This window comes from Loxodonta africana, chromosome 24 (genome assembly GCF_030014295.1).
Source record: "Loxodonta africana isolate mLoxAfr1 chromosome 24, mLoxAfr1.hap2, whole genome shotgun sequence".
In the NCBI taxonomy this organism is placed as follows: Eukaryota; Metazoa; Chordata; class Mammalia; order Proboscidea; family Elephantidae; genus Loxodonta; species Loxodonta africana.
In genome coordinates this window covers 44,873,440-44,893,778 of record NC_087365.1, presented here as the reverse complement: position 1 = coordinate 44,893,778, position 20,339 = coordinate 44,873,440, and the positions used below count along the sequence as shown (strand labels likewise).

Below are 20,339 nucleotides of genomic sequence, written 5' to 3'. Positions count from 1 at the left end.
TTACTGGGTGACATTGAGTCAGCATCTTCACTTATTTTGACCTTGTAGTCCCTATCTGCAAAATGAGGAAATGGGACTTGAAGGGCCTGCAGAGCCCTTCTACCTAGATATTCCAGGTTTCCACTCTCTCCTAGGCTGAGGTTGGGAGAATGAGGGAAGTGGCATAGGAAGAACAGTACTCAGGACATTTTGGGTGTTCATTAGCAATCTAATTCCCTAATCTCCTTGTGGGATCTTCCTTAAGTGAGGTTGTGAAACTGGTGGGATGGAATTCCCATGTGGGTTCTGTCTGTGATCCTAAATTTTAGACAATATAGTCACTCATTGATGACAAGGCTGGCTTTATTTGGCTTCTGTCCCTTACGTAGGACAATTTGGAGAACAAAGCTTGGCCCAAAAGGTTAACAGCTAGTTAGAGAAGGGAAGGGGGGACCTACAAATAACATTTACCCTTTGAGCAGTGCCTCTATCTCTACCAAGACTGATTGGCTGATACTGTGGGTTCCGTGGCTGAAGGAAAGCTGCCCAATTCTCCAGCACCCTCTTTCCATTAAACCCTTCACTGGCCCGGTTACAGTCCAGCCAGCTCTGTTATGTTATTGATCTTTATTGAGCTGTAGTCTTGCAGACAGGTCTCTTCATCTCTCAATTCCTCCTCAAACAAAGAGGAGTTTGTACCAGATGATAGAAGCTCCCTATAAGCTGTATCGTTCTCTCCTGCTGGCAAAGCAAGACCATTTCGAAAGACTCTATTTGAATACTTAGTTAGCAGCCTGATTCCTCCCCGACACCCTACTCTGTGGCAACATCTTTACTCTTTGGCCAAGGCCAAAGAATATGGATGACCCAAAGAGAAGAGAAAAAGGAGACCGATGGGAGAAAATTGTAGGAGAGGGAGACAGAGACGTGGAAACCGTGGGAGACTCACAGAAAAAGAAGATAAGTCAGATAGAGACACCAAGAGGCACAGAGAAACAAAATGATACCAACTGATCAATAAAGATACATTGTCAGAAACAAACAGAAGGGTTGTGCCCATTAGGAGAACAGATAAAATGGGAAATGGAGAATGAGGACAATCCACAATCTTAAAGTTATTAAAATGAAGACCCCAGAGGGCGACATTCACTTCTCCTAAGGTAGCCTGGAAAGTGTGAGATATGTTTGCCCACTTCCCCTGGCTGACCAGAGAGCCCAGGCCAGCCCAGTGAGCTAAGGATCAGGAGTCATCCAATAAGAGACCCCCTCCCCGAGAGCTGTGGACTGTGGATGCCAGTCCCTGCTCAGGAACTTGGTGTTCCCAGCAGGAAAGGGGGTGGCTGGCTTGTCTCCAGTTCTCATATCCAAGATACTGGCTACTGAGGTAATAGCCTGGGCCAAGGCAGCAAGACATTTCCAAGTTCTGGAACAACCGGACAGGCCAGCCCCTCTTCAGAATGGAGTCTTCTGGACTTTTGAGCATCATGGTGCTATTCATTCTCCTAGCAAATGTCCAGGGACCTAGGCTGAATAATTGGCTCTTTCCCAGTAAGTACCGGGCCCTCAGCCCTTGCCCTGGAGAAAGGGAAGTTGGCTGGGAGGAGGGAACAAGGAACAATTTCTTAGGCCTGGGTTGTATTTCACCATCTTAGCCCGGGTCCAAGTTTGGGAGATGAAGGAAATATTTGGAATATTTCTTCCTATCTCCCTCCCTGTGGAAGATCCCTTCCGTGAATGCAGGAACCCAGGACTGAGGCAACCACCACTTTCAGCCGTTTTGAACTAGAGGATCTTTCTTGTGGAGGGGTTGGGGGGGGGAGGAGGGTCACAGAGTCTAGTCTTTATGGGAGAGATTATATATTAGTTGTGTAGTAATCTGGGAAGCCTAAGGGGATTTTCCCCCAACCCACAAGAAAGAATCCTTTCTTGGGATATCATCCCCATCAGCTCCTTGTTCTTTCAAATGTAGTCCTAAAGTGTTCCTACATCCCTAGGGCTTTCCTGACTTTGGAATAAAGAACGGTGTCCAGAAGTCCCTTTAAACCTAAAACACTGATACTCCACGGCTATATAATAATAACGATCATTACTACCATTTACCAAACACTCAGAAAGTAAGGATTTAAAAAGAGTGATCTGGAGTCAGACTTGTTGTTGGGTGCCATGGAGTTGGTTCTGACTCATAGCGACCCTATGCACAACAGAACAAAACACTGCCCAATCCTGCGCCATTCTCACAATTGTTGTTATGCTTGAGCCCATTGTTGCAGCCACTGTGTCAGTCCATCTCATTGAAGGTCTTCCTCTTTTCTGCTGACCCTCTATTTTACCAAGCATTATGTCCTTCTGCAGGGACTGGTCCTTCCTGATAACATGTCCAAAGTATGTGAGATGAAATCTCACCATTCTTACTTCTAAGGAGCACTCTGGCTGAACTTCTTCCAGGACAGATTTGTTTGTTCTTCTGGCAGTCCATGGTATATTCAATATTCTTCGCCAACACCACAGTTCAAAGGCATCAACTCTTCTTCAGTTTTCCTTATTCATTGTCCAGCTTTCGCATGCATATGATGTGATTGAAAATATCATGGCTTGGGTTAGGCACACCTTAGTCCTCAAAGTGACATCTTTTTAACACTTTAAAGAGGTATTTTGCATTAGATTTGCCCAATTCAATGCATCATTTGATTTCTAGACTGCTGCTTCCAAGGGCATTGATTGTGCATTCAAGTAAAATGAAATCCTTGACAACTTCAATCTTCTCTCCATTTATTATCATATTGCTTATTGGTCCAGTTGTGAGGATTTTTGTTTTCTTTATGGGAGTCAGACTTAGTGAATTCAAATCCTGGCTCCACCACTTAGCAGCCTTGCAAACTTGGACAAGTTACTTACACTCCATGTGCTTCAGTTTTCTTATCTGTACTTAATAGAATGTACTTCTTAGAGCTGTTATGGTGATTAAATGAGATAATATATTTAAAATGCTTAGAAGAGTGCTTGGCTTATGGTAACTTGACAGATGCTAGTTAATATTACTGTGCACCAATTACTATGATTATAGCTTTACCTACTTGGTCTAATTTCTTCTTCACAACTCTATAAGGATAAAACTGTTTTATGAATGAAGACACCAAATTTCAGATAGGGTAAGTGGTGTACAAAGAGTTAGAATTCAAAAACATGACAACCTGACTCCAGGGTGAATGACCATAACCACTGTACAACAGCGCCACCCAAGGGAACTCCCAGGCACCGACTCCTCAACAATGTCAAAATGACCAGGTAAGCTTGGCGTAATGGTTCTCAATGGGGATCATTTTTGCCCCCAGAAGAACATTTGCCATGTCTGGAGACATTTTTGATTGTTTCAGCTGGGAGCTGCTACTTGGATTTACTAGGAAGAGGCTAGGAATGCTGCTAAACACCCCACGATGCACAGGACAGACCCCACAATGAAGAATAATCCGGCCCAGATGTCAATAGCGCCAAGGTTGCAAAACCCTGCTTTAGAGGGGGTGAGTTAGGGGCTGGGGCAAGAAGGCAGAGAGTAAGGGTGGTTGGGAGACAGTGCTGAGAAATACATGAGAGCACCCTGAGGAAAAGGACTTCTGGGAACTGACAAAATGAAAACAGACTTCCTTGACCCCCAGCATTGCCTTGAGTTGGGGAAGGCTGAGTGCTGTGCCCTCCAAGGCTCAAAGTGGTATGCCTGCTCTTTCCTAGAGAAATGCCCCAGAATCAAAGAACAATGTGAATTCCAAGAAAGGGATCAGTGTAAGAAGGACAGACACTGCCAGGACAACGAGAAGTGTTGCCAATTCAGCTGCGGAAGAAAATGTTTAGACCTCCGACAAGGTAATAGAGTCTTAGAATAACCAACTCCACTACCCATGCCCGCAACTTCTACCCACTGGGGCTGTTCTCTGAGCAAGGTTGCTGGACTTGGGAGATGTGAGATTCAGATTCATCATTACCCCTAATATGGTGTCTGCAGGGCTGCCGACTGGTTCATTCTGGTTCGAACCCCTGCCAAGAATTTTTATTTCTAATAAGTTCCCAGATGATGCTGATGCAACTGGTTAGGTACCGATTCTGAGAACCACTAGTAGAGTAGTGGCTCACAATTTTTATTATACGTAAGAATCACCTTGGGATCTTATTAAAATGTAGATTTCAGATTCAGTATTTCTGGGATAGAAATGATAATTCCCAACACGGGTTTGAACAAAAAATGAACCAGTTTGAAGCCCTGGGTGGGCGACATTAGATAATGTCCTTCTTCTATATAAGCCTTGATTTCCCCAGATGAAAGATGGGTATAGTTGTGGAATTGAACCAGATGGTCTCTTGGCTACTTTCTACTCTTTTATGATTTTCTGAGTCACCAGATGGCCATTGTTGGCCCAACATGTACCAACATTGTTGCCGCAAGTGACAATCAAACAGTTTGTGTTTCCTGTCTTTTTGTTCCCTAGTGGCAGCCTCTCTGCCTATACAAATCCAACCTTCGACCAGCCTCCACTTCGAGGAAACCTTCCCTGACCACTCCAGACCAGAGAGTTTTTTCTTTGCTGCTGCAATCTTAACTTCATGCCTATCTCCCTGGGCTCCAAAAACAAAAACAAAAAAAAACTATCAAGGATTCTTTATCAATTTACTTAATAAATATGTATGTAGTGCTTCTGAGACCCATAGTAGGATTAGAACTACCCAATGTGGTCAGAGAGGCTGAGGAAGGCTTCCCTGAGAAAGGCAACCTAGAATTGAGATCAGAATGTCCCAAGGAGGAAACATGAATTGGCCATCTGAAAAATTACCTTTTGCCCTGAACGAACTTGCCCTTTACTTGTATTCCCTTTCATTGGCACAATTTGGAAGGCAGAGTGATTGGGTTGTAATTTATAATTTTCCAGCCACTTCCATACCCTTTATTCATTCAGGACCTATATACTCAGCAGCTACTCTCTGCCTGACCCTGTGCTAGGAATGAACACCCAGATACAATCAAGGAGCTCACAACTTAGAGGGCCATAAAGGTGGCCCCATTTACCCTTCGCAACACCCCTGGGGGCAAGCAGGGTGGGGTATTGCATTCCCATTTCACAGAAGATGAGGAAGTCAAGGACCCGAAAGGTAAAGTGGGTGGTTGATGTGCACACACTGAATAAGGAACCGAGTCTTGAACCAAAGTTCACTCTTAGTGGAGACAATGAGGCTGGTGGTCAGAGAAGGGGCAGGTCAATGTTTCCTGGGGAGGCAGATGCCAAACATCTATGCAAATACATGCAAATATGTCAAAGCTACTAGGATTATGATAAGGGACAAGGAGCCTGCCTCTGTCTTGTCTATGTGGTTGCCAGGGGGAACGAAGAACAACTGTTCTTTCCTAGGCAGCACTCTGAGTACTCTGGGCTCTCCCTGCAGACATATGCAAATTGCCAAAAGATGCTGGCCTCTGCATGGCTTATTTTCCTCGCTGGTGGTATGATAAAGAAAATAACACCTGTTCCAGCTTCATCTACGGTGGCTGTCATGGGAACAACAACAACTTCCAATCCAAAGCCCTCTGCCAGAACTTTTGCCGAAGAGAGGTGAGTCCCAGGGACCCCACCTCACCAAGCCACCCTGGGAGGTCTGGGTGCTGGTCGACTCATTCCAGGATGGTTATGACCTCGCAGACCTGGTGCTGACAGAGCAGCTCCCATCAGGGGGTGAGAATGCACCTTGCAAAGGGGTAGGCAGAGTGGCTTTCTAGGAACTGAGGCTGGGGAGAAAGGTGGTGATTAATCAAAACTGGCCAGGGTAAGGGGAGCTAAGAGGAGTGGAAGGAGGATGCAGAAGTGGTGAAATCTCAGAGACCAATTCCAGAAGGTCATGACCAGCCCAGACCAGATATTATTGACCAACCCACCATTCCAGGCCACTCGCTTCCTCATCACAACACTTCACCAGCAATCCACACTCATTTCTTTCTCCTTTAAGGAAATTTATAACCCCCAAGGAGTTTCTGGGTGGTGCAACAACAGTAAAAAAAAAAAAAAAAAAACACTCAGCTACTAACAGAAAGGCTGGAGATTTGGGTCCATCCAGGGGCACCTTGGAAGAAAGGCCCAGTGATCTACTTCAAAAACTCAGCCTTTGAAAACTCTATGGAGCACAGACACACATGTACACCCTCCATGAGTCATAGTTGACTCAATGGCAACTGGGTTTTCATATACATATCCCAAAATAAAACGAACCCACTTCTTCTTAATATTGTCCTCTGAAAAGATGTACAAACATATTTTCTAGACTAGTTCCAAAGATAAGTTCACCCAACCTGCTTACCTGGTCCCCTCCTACATTCTCATTAGGCTCCTCTTTCTGAAGGGATAAGGATGCACTGGAACAACCCAGGATTTGGCTGAGAACCCAAGGCTTTCTCCATGCACCTGACTGATGCTCAAAGATGGCATCTTTGAGGCCTGGCTCTTCTCAAAGCTAAACCCAGGCATCTCCCTCCCCCTCCCCCAGCTCAGCCTCTTTTCAGACATAGCATCTTCCCTTGCAACCCCTTCTCTATGCCTTGCTTTTTAATCTCTAACTTTCAGAGCCCCTATTTACCCCTGTGTAACTCCCAGTTTTTCCCAATAAAGTGCTTTGTTGAGATCTGTGCCTCTGAGGCTGAGTGGTTTATGTCTGTTCAGCACATGACACTTTGCAGTGAGTGAGGGGTCATTGGGGCTTCTGGTGACACCTTTGCTGGGAATGATGACAATCAGAACCTTGAGAGTTGAGATTCCTTGGGATATTGTTACCCTCTTCTGTTTCTTCAAAAAATTGTAAAAGCCTTTAAAACAAGGGCCTGTGGGTGTTGCCTTAGTTTAGATCCCCAAGAAGCCAATCCTGGGACAAGGGCATGGGTGTAAGTAGTTTTTTGGGGACGTCTCCCAAGAAGCATAAAGGAGGGAGTGGGGTAAGCAGTACAGGGAAGAGAGAAGAGTTGATAATGGGCTGGTCACCACTGTGGGAAACTGTGGCTCCTTCCAGCTGGAGACCTTCTAAGCGACCATGTAAATCATATCTCCAAATTTTCCTCTTTTGTCTCTGATGGTGGGGAAGTTGAGGCATATATCCACAGATTCCCATGCGTCACTGGATGCCTGGGGTATTAAATCCCTTGGTCTTCCAAACTGCCCATATACAAGCTGAACAAGCTCCCATGGAGCCAGAGAAAACCCACAGCAGAGAAGACTCTGGCACTTGAGGTGGATGCTGTCAGTGTGCACTGGCACTGTACCCCGCAGCTGCAGGGGACAGCAGAGGTAAGCCAAGAGGGTATTGGGGTGGGGCAAAAACAGTGCCTGTGACAGTCTACTCTTTGCATTGTTCAGATTCATTCATGCCCCACATTGAGTCCACTCTCTTACTGAGCCTTCAAGACTTAAGTTGAGAGGCTCAGTAGAACAAACTTCAGGCTCCACTGCTCCAGCTAGTTCTGAAGCCGTGACTGACATTTACCTGCTCCTTCCTGCATCACCTATTCTAAATTGCACCCAATGACAGAAACTTTCCATTAACTCTAATATATTCTGCTCTCAAAGGACCATGGCTTTGACAGAAGATATCTGAAGATCTGGTGATCAGTCTGGTTCTTCCCCCACACCATACTTATGGTGATACCTTTACTTTCTGACAATGATTAAAGAAAGGGGTGGCCAAGGGAGAAAAGAAGAGAAAGACATAAGGAAAGTGAAGGAGATGGAGCAAGAGATCCAGGAAGAGAGAGACTCACAGAAAGACAGAGAGAGGCACAGAGTAAAAGACAGCAAGAAGCACAGGGACAAAGTGAAAGCACAGAGAGAAGAAAAAGAAATAGTGTGAGAAAAATAGACAGGAAAATAATGAACATGTTGGGAGAAGAGTAAAAATGGAAAGGAAGGATATTCTTGACCCCCAAACTCTCCCTGGAAGCTTGAAGACCCTGGAGTTGAACATTCCTTCCCACTACGGGAGTCTGGAAAGCCCCAAACAAGATTTGTCCCCACTCCCTGGTTGATCAGATGGCCAGCCCAGGGAACTAAGGTTCAGGAGCTGCCTGTTAAGAGTCTCCAGGGCTGGGGCTGTGGGTGCCAGCTAGTTCACTGATGGCCTCAGGCTTTTGGTGTTCCACAGTGAAGGGAGTGTGGTTGGCTTGTCTCCAGTGATGCCAGCTCCTGTGGTGCAAGGTTGAGCCAGGGCAGCCAAAGTTCAGAGGCAAGAGCTGCTGAGCAGCAGTCCCTCATTTTTACGCCACCGGCCAGGCCAGTTCCTCCTAAAATGGGGCTCTCGAGACTTCTCCCAATCCTGGTACCATTCATCGTCCTGTGGAGTGTCCAGGAACTTGGGCTGGTTGAGGGGTCTAGAAGCAGTAAGTATTGAGGACTCAGTCCTTGCTCTGGAGAAAGGGAAATTGACTGGGAGGAAGGAACAAAAAACAATTCCATAGCCCAGGAATGCCCCCTGCCCAACCTCAGCCTGGGATCCTAAAAGAGAGGGAGGAGACACATTTAGAGCTATTCTTTCCACCCTCTTCCTCTTGGTAAGACACCCTTGGTGAACGAAGGAACCTGAGCCTGCGGCACCTGAGTCCGCGGCACCTGAGCCCGAGGCACCTGAGCCCGCGGCACCTGAGCCCACACCACCATACTGAGTAGAAGTGCCCCCTGGAGGGGGTTGAGCGTGGCCTCAAGAAATGGACCAAGGGAACTGGAAAACCTAAGGGCCTTCCCCACAAGAAAGACAGGTGGCTCTCCAGAACCACCCTCATCAGCTTCCAAATCTTCCTGTTGTGGCCCCCAAAAGTCTCCCCACCTCCATGCCCACAGGGCAGGCTTGCCTTTGGGATAAAGAACAGTCTCCAGAAATCCTTTGGAATGGTGAGCTACGAAGACTCCATAATTAGCAGCTAAACTATACTGAGTACTCAGTAGGCGTTGGAAGTCCGTGCTCAGGAACCACACATCGCTACTGCTCAGTAGCCACGTGACCTTGGGCGAGTTCATATAATCTCCCTATGTTTCAGATGAGCAGTAGCGATGTGTGGTTCCTGAGCACGGACTTTCAACCCCTACTGAGTACTCAATATAGTTTAGCTGCTAATTATGGAGTCTTCGTAGCTCACCATTCCAAAGGACGTTTCAGATTCCTCATTTATAAAACGTGAGCATTGATAGGAAACCCTGGTGGTGTAGTGGTTAAATGCTAGGGCTGCTAACCAAAGGGTCCGCAGTTCAAATCCGCCAGGCGCTCCTTGGAAACTCTATGGGGGCAGTTCTACTCTGTCCTATAGGGTCGCTATGAGTCGGAATCGACTCGACAGCACTGGGTTTTTACTGGGGAGCATTGATAGGACTTACCCACAGAGCTGTAATGAGGATTAAAGGAAAAAAGGCCAGACACATAGTAAATGCTTCATCAATATTAGTCATTATTATTACACCCCAGGCAGCATGACAATGGATTTAGAAGCTTGGTGGTATCCATCCTCAAAACAATCCTATGAGGCAAATGAGGAAACCAAGGTTCAGAGAGGGCGTATGAGTACTAAGTGTTAAACAGAATTCAAAAGCCTACCAGCTGACTCCAAAAATGGAAATCTTAATCACCACCTGTTATAGCGCCCCCCTCTCCTCCCCTGCAGGACTGTCCAAAGGCAGCAAGGCCCTAGAAAAGAGGGTCCTTCTCCCGGGAACCTTGGGTGGTGGTGAGGGTTTGGGGTCATGTTTAGAGATTAAATGCTGAACTGTTATGGGGTTGGGGGCATGGACAGTACTATGAAAATCCTGAGCCCCCGGAGTTTACTGCCTTCTGGGAACAAGGCATGTGAAAACAACCTTCCCTAACTTCACAGTGGTGCCCTAGTCCTGGGAAGAGAGGGACTCTGGCCCCTTCAAGGCTCCAAGTGAGTATATCTTCCCCTCAGAGAGATGTCCCCGATTCAGAATAAAGTGTGAAGTCCGAGAAAGGGACCAATGTTCTATACGCAGACCTTGCCCAGGGAACCTGAAGTGCTGCATGTACAGCTGTGGAAAGAAATGTTTAGACCTCAGACAAGGTAACGTACAGCCCCTGATTACCTAATGCCCTTGTCCCTTTCTGTCCTGGTCAGACCCCTCCCCTGTGTCACTGGGCTGGGCTGGTCTCTGAGCAAGAGTCTGGGCACACCCACCACTTGATACAAATCCTGAAAGTGCTGGTCTTGGGAGGCATGGATTTGATTTCATTCCTGTCTCTATTACACTATGTAACATGAGCAATGTCATTCTTCTTTCTGGGCCTCAGTTTCCTCATTCATAAGATAAGTGTGGGTATTGGGCCACATGGTCTCTCAGCTACTCGTCTGTGATTCTCTGAGATGCCAAGTAGCCACTGAAGTCCTATGAACTGCCAAGATTTTTGTCAGGTGGTATGATAACTATAAGAGACATGTATACAATTTGTATCTTCTGGCTTTTTTCTCCAGGCCCCTCTGTCTATACAGATCCAGACCATCTTTGACCTCCTACACTCATTACTCTCTGCCCATATCATTGGGCCCTAAAGAAGACTGTCAAGGACTATTCAGATACACACTCATTCAACAAATATTTACTGGTGCTACCGAGGCCCATGATGGAATTCACTTGCTCAATGTGGTCAAGAAAGTCAGGAAAGCTTTTCCCGGAAATAGGGATCCATAATTTAAGATCTGAAAGATGGGTAGTTCGTAGGTAAGTTTGGAGAGAGGAGCCTTCCAGATATAAAGAACAGCATGTGCAAAGGTCATGTGTTGGGATGCAGCATGGTGAGGCCTGGGGAGGCCAGGGAGCAGACAGTGAGCATGAGCATGGTAAGGGATGAGAAAGGTTGGGAAAGATGAAGCTGGACTAGGTAGGGAGGGTTCCAGCAAGGAAGGTTAAAGAGTCTGGTCTTGATGCTAAAAGCAATGGTCTATCAGCATTCAAATTCCCTACCAACTGTGTGACCTTGGACAAATAACTCCTCTGAGCCTTAGTTTCCTCATCTACAAAATGGGGACAATCAGAGGACCTAATATGTGTCAAGTGCTTAGAACAGCGCTTGACACTTTAGTAAATGCTATAATTATTGTTGTTGCTGTGCTTCAGACTATGAGCTCCTGAAGAACTCTTATTTATAACTTACAGCACTATGTATAAAACAGGTGTTCAAAAAATGCTTTCAGGATAAATTTTCATTTTTCACTGTGAACATTCCTGGAGCACTCTGTGCCAGGTTATCTGCTAGGAACTGGTATACCAAGAAGACCTAAGACCTATGTCTTACTTTAAAAAAATCTCACATTCTCATGGAGGAGTCAGAAAATATGAACACTTAGTTATAGAAATGACAAACTTATGCAAGATTGAGAAGCAGTAACAAAAGGCAAGGGACAAAGAATGGAACAAAGAAAGACATCACAGCAAAGAGTTGATATCTCGGAAGGGTTTTGAAGGATGAGTAAGAGTATATCTAGTTAGCAAGAGAGGGATGGACACTCCAGGTATGTGCAAAGGCATGGAAGTGTGTAAGAGCATGGAATTTTTAGACCATGTAGTTCGAAAAGATAGATGATGGGAGAAGTGATAAGAATTAAAGCTGGAGAGGAGAAAGAGGAAACAGATTCTATAGTCCTTCTGGGGTTTGGTAGAACTTACCTTGAGCCTGGAGTCCTGGTGGTGCAGTGGTTAAGAGCTATGCGTGCTAACCAAAAGGCTGGGAGTTTGAGTCCACCAGCCGCTTCTTGGAAACACTATGGGGCAGCTCTACTCTGTCCTATAGGGTCGCTACTCGGTGACAATGGGGTTTGGGTTTTTTTGATTGGTATCTTGAGACCAGTGGTTTGGAAACCAATGCATAGTAGGTTGGAAAAGTCTTGGAGATCATAATGATGCTTGAATTAGAAAGCGGCAGGAGGGAAGTAACAGAGAACTGTTTAAGAGGTAAAACCAGCTAGATTGAGTTGTTCAGCTGTGAGGGAGGCACAGCAAAAGAGGTAATGTGGTATGTCCTCATTTGCTCCTTACAACAGCCCTGTAAAACAAGCAGGGGGCATTTTGTATTCTCATTGTACAGATGAGGATGTCTAGGACCAGGCAGATAAAGCGAGTGGTTAAGATTCATACAAAATTAGGAGCAGAGTCTTGAGTCAAAGTCACCTGAGTCTCAATGGAGACAAAGAGAGCAGCGGTCGGAAGAAGGAGGAAGTCTATGTTCTCAAAGGAAGCAGACACCTAAACAGCTCTGCTCTGTGGTCTCCCTGCAGACATATGCAGTATGCCAAAGGATACTGGCCCCTGCCTGGCCTATATTCAACGCTGGTGGTATAATAAGGAAGCCAGGAACTGCTACAAATTTATCTATGGCGGTTGCCTAGGGAACAGTAACAACTTCCAATCTGAATCCATCTGCATGACCAGCTGCCACAAAAAAAGTGAGTCTTAGGGGCCCCAGTCTCCCATCCTCTCCAGGGTCACGCTGGGTAGTCTGGGTCTTGCTTTGTCCATTCCAGGATGGCTACAACCTTGGCAGACCCAGTGCTGACAGAACTCGCTCCAAACAGCAGGTAAGAATGCACCATGCAGAGAGGTGGAAGGATTATTTTGGGGAAGGAGGTGATGATAAGGGGGGCAGCAGTCAAAGTGAAGTGAGTGGAGGGTGCAAAGAGAGGAAGTGGAGATGGAGGCATGTCCAAGGTCAAGTCAGATGTAGGTATAGCAACCCCAACCTAGTTGTAGACACCATTGACCAGCCAATCATTTCCAGGCTTTTGCTTCTTTCCAACCTTCATCACCAATGGTCTTCTTTTTCCTTTTAAGGCAACTTATAGTCAGGGCAACCACGTAATTTATTGGCCAAAGCAAGACAATTTTGAGAGTGAAAGGGGGTGCCCTTCATCATTACTCTGGGATGACAGGCTCTTCTGGACTCTACTGGACAAATCAGAACATATGATCAATCTATGAGTTCAAAAGAGCCACTCCACATCTATTTGTTTTTCCTGTGAAAGGATGTAACAATGAGCCCACCTCCTTCCATTAACTGTAAGGTTTGGTTCCTAAGGGGGACAGAGCCTGAGCATCTCACCCTTTCTATTCTCCCATCTCAAAGGCTCATCATCTTCCTGGCTAACCTAAGGAAGAGTGGGGGCAATCTCCAAGACCTGACTTATAATCCAACTGTCTCTCTATATATGCCTGACCATTGAATGTGCCATATTGACTTCCACTAGCCAACTCTCAGCTGCCAAGATCTTGGATGTTCCCCAAACTGACCACCAGGATTTACTGTCTCCTTTCCTCCAGCTCAGCTTCTTTTCAAACATAATGTCCTTCCCTCTTTAACCCCTTACCAGGGGGCGTGATCCTATCTCTTCAACTTTCAGGGCTCCCATTTATCCCTATGAAGCCCCCAGTTTGCCTAGTAAAGTGCTATGTGAAGCCTGTTATCTCTGAGGCTCAGTAATTCACATCTGTTCTCTATCTGTAGTTATACGCAGAAGAGATTCTGCACGTTTAGAACTCTGGTTATTCTATCACCCTTGTAAAATTGCCATGAGACTTAACGACATGGCCAGGGAAGATGATGTTTTATATGGTCTAAAGCTTATAAGGTAGGGCGCCGGTGGCATAGTAGTCGAAGAGCTCAGCTGCTAATCAAAAGGTCGGCAGTTCGAATCCACCAGCCACTCCTTGGAAACACTATGGGGCAGTTCTACTCTGTTCTATAGGGTTGCTATGAGTTGGAACCGACTCAAAGACAATGGGTTTTAAAGATTATAAATTTTTTTTTGTTAGCTGCCATTGAGTCTACTCAGACTTACAGCAGTCACATGTGTTACAGAGTAGAACTGCTCCATAGGGTTTTCTTGGCTGTAATCTTAACAGAAGTGGATCAGCAGGCCTTCCGTGGTAACACTGGATGAGTTGGGACTGCCAACCTTTAGATTAGCAGTAGAGCACAAACGGTTTGTACCACCTTTGTTGTTGTTAGGTGCCATCCAGTCGGCTCCGACTCATAGCGACACCACATACAACAGAACAAAATGTTGCCTGGTCCTGCGCCATCCTCACAATCGTTGCTATATTTGAGATCCTTGTTGCAACCACTGTGTCAACCCATCTCTTTTAGGGCCTTTCTGTTTTTCACTGACCCTCTATTTTACCAAGCAAATTATCCTTTTCCAGGGATTGGTCCCTCCTGACATTACGTCTAAAGTAAGTGAGACAAAGTCTCTCCACCTTCTAAGGAACATTCTGGCTGTACTTTCTCCAAGACAGATTTGTTTATTCTTCTGGCAGTCCATGCTATATTCAATATTCTTCACCAATGCCACAGTTCAAAAGCATCAATCCTTCATCAGTCTTCCTTTTTCATTGTCCAGTGATTGAAAATACCATGGCTTGGGCCAGGTGCACCTTAGTCATCAAAGTGACATCCTTGCTTTTTAGCATTTTAAAGAGGTTCTTTGCAGCAGATTTACACAATGCAATATGTGATTTGATTTCTTGACTGCTGGCATGATTGCCATGGGCATTGATTGTTGATCCAAAAAGAATGAAATCCTTAAGAACTTAAATTTCTTTACCAGTTGTCATGATGTTGTTTATTGGTCCAGTTGTAGGGAAAATCCTTGTGCCACCTAGGGACCATCTTTTAAAATTATGGGTCTCCTTTAAGAAAAACAATAAAAAGTTAAATGCAATAAAAAAATGCAATAGTGAATATTTATTTAAAGCAAGAAAGGAAATCACGACAGATTACAATTTTTTAAAAGCTGACAGATATCACAAATTCCACAAAGTTTATGAAACAAGGTAATGTCCTGATTAATCAATTTTTACATGTATAACATCACTTTTGTAAAAATCAATTTCTATGGAGAAAAGGGGGAGACAATTCAGCCTTTCATTTAACATGGTTGATTCAAATACATTTTTGATTATAACTGGGATGCATAAAACCCATGCCTGAATGCACAACCATGCTTACTGTTTGTGGTTCTGCTGCAGGTTTGTGCCCTAAAAACACAGAAATTCTGATTAACCCTCTTTTGCCCAATGTCATCAAAAAAGAAAAAAAGCATGGTGCATTTAAAATTATATCTTGAATTATCAAGTATAATCTTGACAATAAAGAATTGTTGTTCTGAACAGACTTCCATCAGAACTGATTTTTCTATTTATGATTTTATGTACACGTCATCAGGAGGGAATCAACTGCTGGGGAAAGACACCATGCTTAGTAAAGCTGCGAGTCAACAAAAAAGCAAGAGACTTTTAACAATATGGATTGACACAATGGCTGCAACAATGGGCTCAAACATAGCAATGAGTGTGAGGATGGGGCAGGACCGAGCAACGTTTCGTTCTGTTATACATAAAGTTACTATGACTTTGAGCTGACCTGATGATACCTAACAACAACAATTTTATATAACTGATGTTTGGAAGGATTTTCCACAGATTGGTTGCTGGCCCCATACATTTCAAATCTTGTTTCTCCTCCACTCCACTACCCACACCCTTCTAGTGTCAGGTACATTCCTGTTGCAAATACAACCTCTAACCTCATGCCTTCATGTCATGATACCAAGGGAGTTGGCACAGTGGACAATGGGAATATTGCTTGCCGCCATTCCTACACCATAACAGCTAGCAACAACTTAACTATATGTAGAAATGACTGAACACTCCCTAAATATATAGCACTAGCTCCAAACTAAATGTATTTCAAACTCTACTTCCTTTTAGCTGGATGCCAAGATTGCTGGCAGCCATTCCAAGGCCACCTGGCCAAGGGGAATCATGACAGAGGGAAAGTCAGAGTGGAAAGGGAGAGCAGCCTAATTCATTATGTTTAGAATATCTTACTTTAACAGATATTACAAATCACTTGACCCTGTGAACACATTGCAAGGTCCACTCCCTGAGTCTTAAAAGGAGCCTGTTGAAGTAAAGGATTCCAAAACTTGAGGTCTAACAACTTCATAGAAAATCCATCATTGAAAGGGCTCGTGGGCTTGTTTTCTGTGACTGCAGCAAAGGGGATAGTTCCATAATGTGGTACAGAAATTCCCAAATAGAAAATAACTGGGGAGAAGCATGAAAGGAGGAGATCTGAGGAAGCAAAGAGGAATTAAGGAGGAAGGGAGTAGAAAGGAGAGATGAAAGAGGAAAAGATATTGGATGATGTGACAGGTTTAAAACAGGGTTTCAAAATTCTTTCACATGCCTTGCATCAAGAGGTGGGGTCTATATCCCCTCCCTCTGAATATGAGTAAGCATAGTGACTGCTTTAACTAACAGAATAAATCAAAATGATGTTACGTGACTTCTCAAATTAGTTCGGTGTTATGTATTGAATTGTATCTCCCCAAAATATGAGTTGGAATCCTAGCCCCTATATTTGTGGATGTACTCCTGTTTGGGAATGGGTTTTCTTTCTTATGTTAATGAGGCCATTATCAGCATAGGCTCTGTCCTAAGCCTAATCACTTCTGAGATATAAAAAAGACACAGAAGCAATCACAAATGTGGGGTAATAGATGCCACATGAAAATCGCCAAGGAACGAAGGAACACTGGGGCTACAGAAGCTGAGACAAGGTCTTTCCCCAGAGCCAACAGAGACAGCCTCCCCCTATAGGTGGTGCCCTGAATTTGGACTTCTAGCTTCCTGCACTGTGAGAAAATAACTGCCTGTTCTTTAAAGCCACCCACTTGTGGTATTTCTGTTACGGAGCCCTAGAAAACTAGGACAGTCAGAAAAAAACATGCAACTTCTACATGGTCCTCTTAGGATGCTTGTTTGGGAGGAACCAGCTGCCATGTAAGAAGTCCCACTACCATGAGACAGTCATGCTGGAGAGGCCCATGGATATGCTCTGTTAGTCACTGGTCACCTTCAATTTGTAGACACATGAGTGAGCTGCCATACCCAAGAGAGCCTTCAGACGACCACAGCACCAGCAGACATCTGACCTCAAGTGAGAACAACCAACCTGATTCCATCCCCAATTCCTGGCCGACAATCTTGAGATAAATAAAATGGTTGTTTTTAAACTGCTAAGTCTGGAAAATTTGTTCACAGTAATACGTAGCTGGAATAGATGGGAAGGGAGTAGAAGGAAGGGGAGAAGAAAGGAGGGGAGGAAAGGGAAAGAGTAAAAGCATGGAGAAAACTGTGAAAAGGAAGAAAGGGGTATCCAAAGGAATTGGCAAGGTAAAAGGGTACCAAGCTTGAGAAGGGAGCCCACATCAAGAGGCTCAGTCAGCATAGCACACTAAGACCTTGACATCTCTTTTCAAATAAGTTCTTTATTTAGTATGACTTGAGTCAAGAGGCCCTAAGAGATGCTGGAATCCACTCGCAGTTGAGTAAGACCTTTCCTCTCTTTATCTCTCAGTTTCTCCTTTAAAATGGGCTGGTTGAACTGATTACTCTTTCTGTAAACGCTGTTAGCAAACACCTGCGTTAGAGTCACTTGGGAGACTTGTTTAAAATGTGGGTCCTGCAGACCTAGTGAATCACAGCCTCTGGGGTTGGAGCCGAGGAATCTTCATTTTAACAAGTACTGTGAAGTTTCAGAACATGTGGATTGCATTATCTTTAAGGGACAACGGAGCAGTGGAAAAAATAAAGACTCAAGAAGTCTAGTGGTACCTGCTTCTGGTGTAGAAGGAGATTAGAAGGAAATGTTAAAATCATTGAAGGGGGTTGGGGGCCAGGGTAGGGTGGTGCTCAAGACCTCTAAAACACTGCTAACTTGAAGTTTTGCAAAATGTCTGTTTAGCCAAATTATCATCATGTACAGCATCTCCTCACGTTTACATTTGCTCTTGCCTCCACACCTCTGCGAGAGTTAGTCTCTTCTCTTGTAAAGCCAATTCCAGTCTTATGCATCTTTGTGATCCAGACCTAAATACCGAAAAGTTGGCTAGCTATTAAACCTTCCTGTTTGGGTCTATATCCTATGCGAAGAGCATTCAGCTGGGAAAAAAGATATCCAGATGAAAATCTCAACTTGATCCCTGGTTAAATATATGACTTGGTTGGGGCAGGATAGGGCAGAGAGATACTCGTCTCAGGGCGTCAGTTTCCGTCTGCAAGATGTAGGTGGCGGGCTACACGATGTCAAAGAGTACTTCTGAATTTGAGAAAATTTAGCTCAGGAACCCTGCCAAACCTAATAAGCACTTGGTGGTTGTCCATCTGCTTGGTATGCCTCAGTTTCTGATTGAGGTTGACATACATGAATGATTGAAACAGAATCACTCTGTCCTAGGGACCAATGGACCAGAGAGGCCCTTGGAGATGGTCAGAGCGTACCCTGCAGTTGACAGTATCCGTTTTACTCAGGGATGAACTCAGAGCCCTCCTTGCCAAGTGTTTGTTCATTACTCTTCCTATTAGACTCCAGAGGATACCTCAAATGGAATCTTTAGTTGTTACCTGTGGTGCCATGCAGACCCAAGATCCCTTCATCTTCCCTCTCGTTCTTATTCTCTCCTCAGAGCTTCCTCAAGAGCCAGAGGAAGCTGTAGATGGTTTGGAAACTCAGAGAGTGTCAAAGTTGAGGGATTTAAAGAGTTAGTTCCACCAGCCCCAGTTCCCTTCCTTTTTGGACACATGTACAAATGGAAGCTTCTAGCAGGAAATGGTCTTTTCAAGGTCACATAGCAAGTCAGTCACAAAATTGGAGTTAAAATCCAGGTCTTAGGGGTCCAGGTATTCCCAGCTTTCACAACCTAGTTGGAAATCAGGGCGTATATAGTGGCTATTTGTCATCTTGTTTTTTTGTTTTTTTTTTTTAACACTCAGCACCTTAATCTCATGCCTGTATTTGAAGAATTCCCCGCCAGAGGAGTCTTGGTGGGAGGCAGAAAAACATTCCACCACAGAAACTGAAGAGGCCAGTCTCTCATAAGGATAGTCAGAGTGCAGTCAGGAAAACGGAAAGCAGACTAGGTATTTCACACAGAAAAGATTTAATACTGGGAATTAGTTGCCTGCGTGTTGGAAGAATGAAAGACCAAGGGGAAGCTGAGGTATCCATCATCCCTAGATTTGTGAGAATAAATGATTTGGGATTATTGGAACCTAGGAGTTCATAGAAGGGGCCCAGGCACAGCAGATTCTCACAACACTTGGGGGACAGAGAATGGGAATGTGTGGCTGGCACTCAGTCTTCCAAAATGCCCTGCAGCTGGTGGTCAGGCCACTGAGGGGAATATGGCTCAAATGGTGCTTAGACCACTGGATAGAGAGGCTGTGGTGCTGGTATTTCTGAGGAGGTGCAGCGCAGCTGGCTTGGAGGGTGCCAGAAAGATCCAGAGACTGGAAGCATAACTGTTTTCTGCTGCCGAAGAGATGCCGAAAGGAGCTAGAAACAAGAAAATCCCTTCTCCCCTCATTTCACCTGTCGATTTCCACACAATGCCTTCCATTCACAGAGCCTAACCAGAGACAAACTAGCAAAAGAATGAGGTCAAGCATAGTCTGCAGAGTCCCATTCCCAGCATCAAAGGGAAGAGTATAAAAGGGTGGGCTTGAAGCTGAGAGGCAGTAGATAAATAACCAGTATATTCACTTTTCCAGCCTCCCTTGCAGCTAGGAAATAGGTATACAAGGTAGGTTCAGACACTCTCACCTCACACCCTATATTGGGAGATAGTAAGCAAAGAAGCAAAAACAATGGAGAATTCACTCTGGTGGTGGCAGCAACAGTGACAGTCTCATCCCATTTCTAGTGGGCAGCAGTGGCAGGTGCCAGGGATGATGATGGTCATATCAGTGGTGCAAGACCAGTACCAGTGTTCAGTGTTTTGGCTTTTTTTTTCCCCCCTAGAAATCTGAATTAAAAAAAAACAAAGGTTCCTCAAGTAATTCTGTTGTATAGTAAGTTTGGGAACTACTGGTTTAAGATTCTTCTGATTTAATAGAACATTTTTTTTCATAAATATTATTAAATGAAGATCGCATTGTTTCTAATTCATCATATTTATGCTTCTGTACATTCTTGCCTCCTTTTGCTATTAATTTCTTCTCTGAAGAGCCATCCTTAATTTTCCATTCCTGTTAAGTGCTGCCCCATAGACAGCACATTGTGTAAGACTTAACATATTTACCCTTTTGCACGAATTCCTTCTCTTCTGCTACCACCCACTTTGGCATATCAATTCATCAAGCACATACACAGTGTTCTTTCAAGTTCAGTGATATGTTGAGCTCCAATGCTCTTTATTTTTCACATCTAAGAAGTTCTCTCTCGTCTCCCAGCCCCCTACCCAAACCCAATCCATTGCCGAATCTTGTTAAGTCTGCCTCCTGTCTACC

General features: G+C 44.7%; 1 protein-coding gene across 1 annotated transcript; it reads left to right on the top strand.

Moving 5' to 3' along the window:
• The first annotated feature begins 1,436 nt into the window (after positions 1–1,436).
• On the top strand, positions 1,437–10,161 carry EPPIN (epididymal peptidase inhibitor). The gene is made up of 4 exons (XM_023549890.2): positions 1,437–1,527; positions 3,706–3,837; positions 5,407–5,573; positions 9,931–10,161. Exons 1-4 carry the CDS (start codon positions 1,437–1,439, stop codon positions 10,084–10,086), a joined length of 546 nt encoding a protein of 181 aa, XP_023405658.2. The 3' UTR covers positions 10,087–10,161.
• Positions 10,162–20,339: the final 10,178 nt, after the last annotated feature.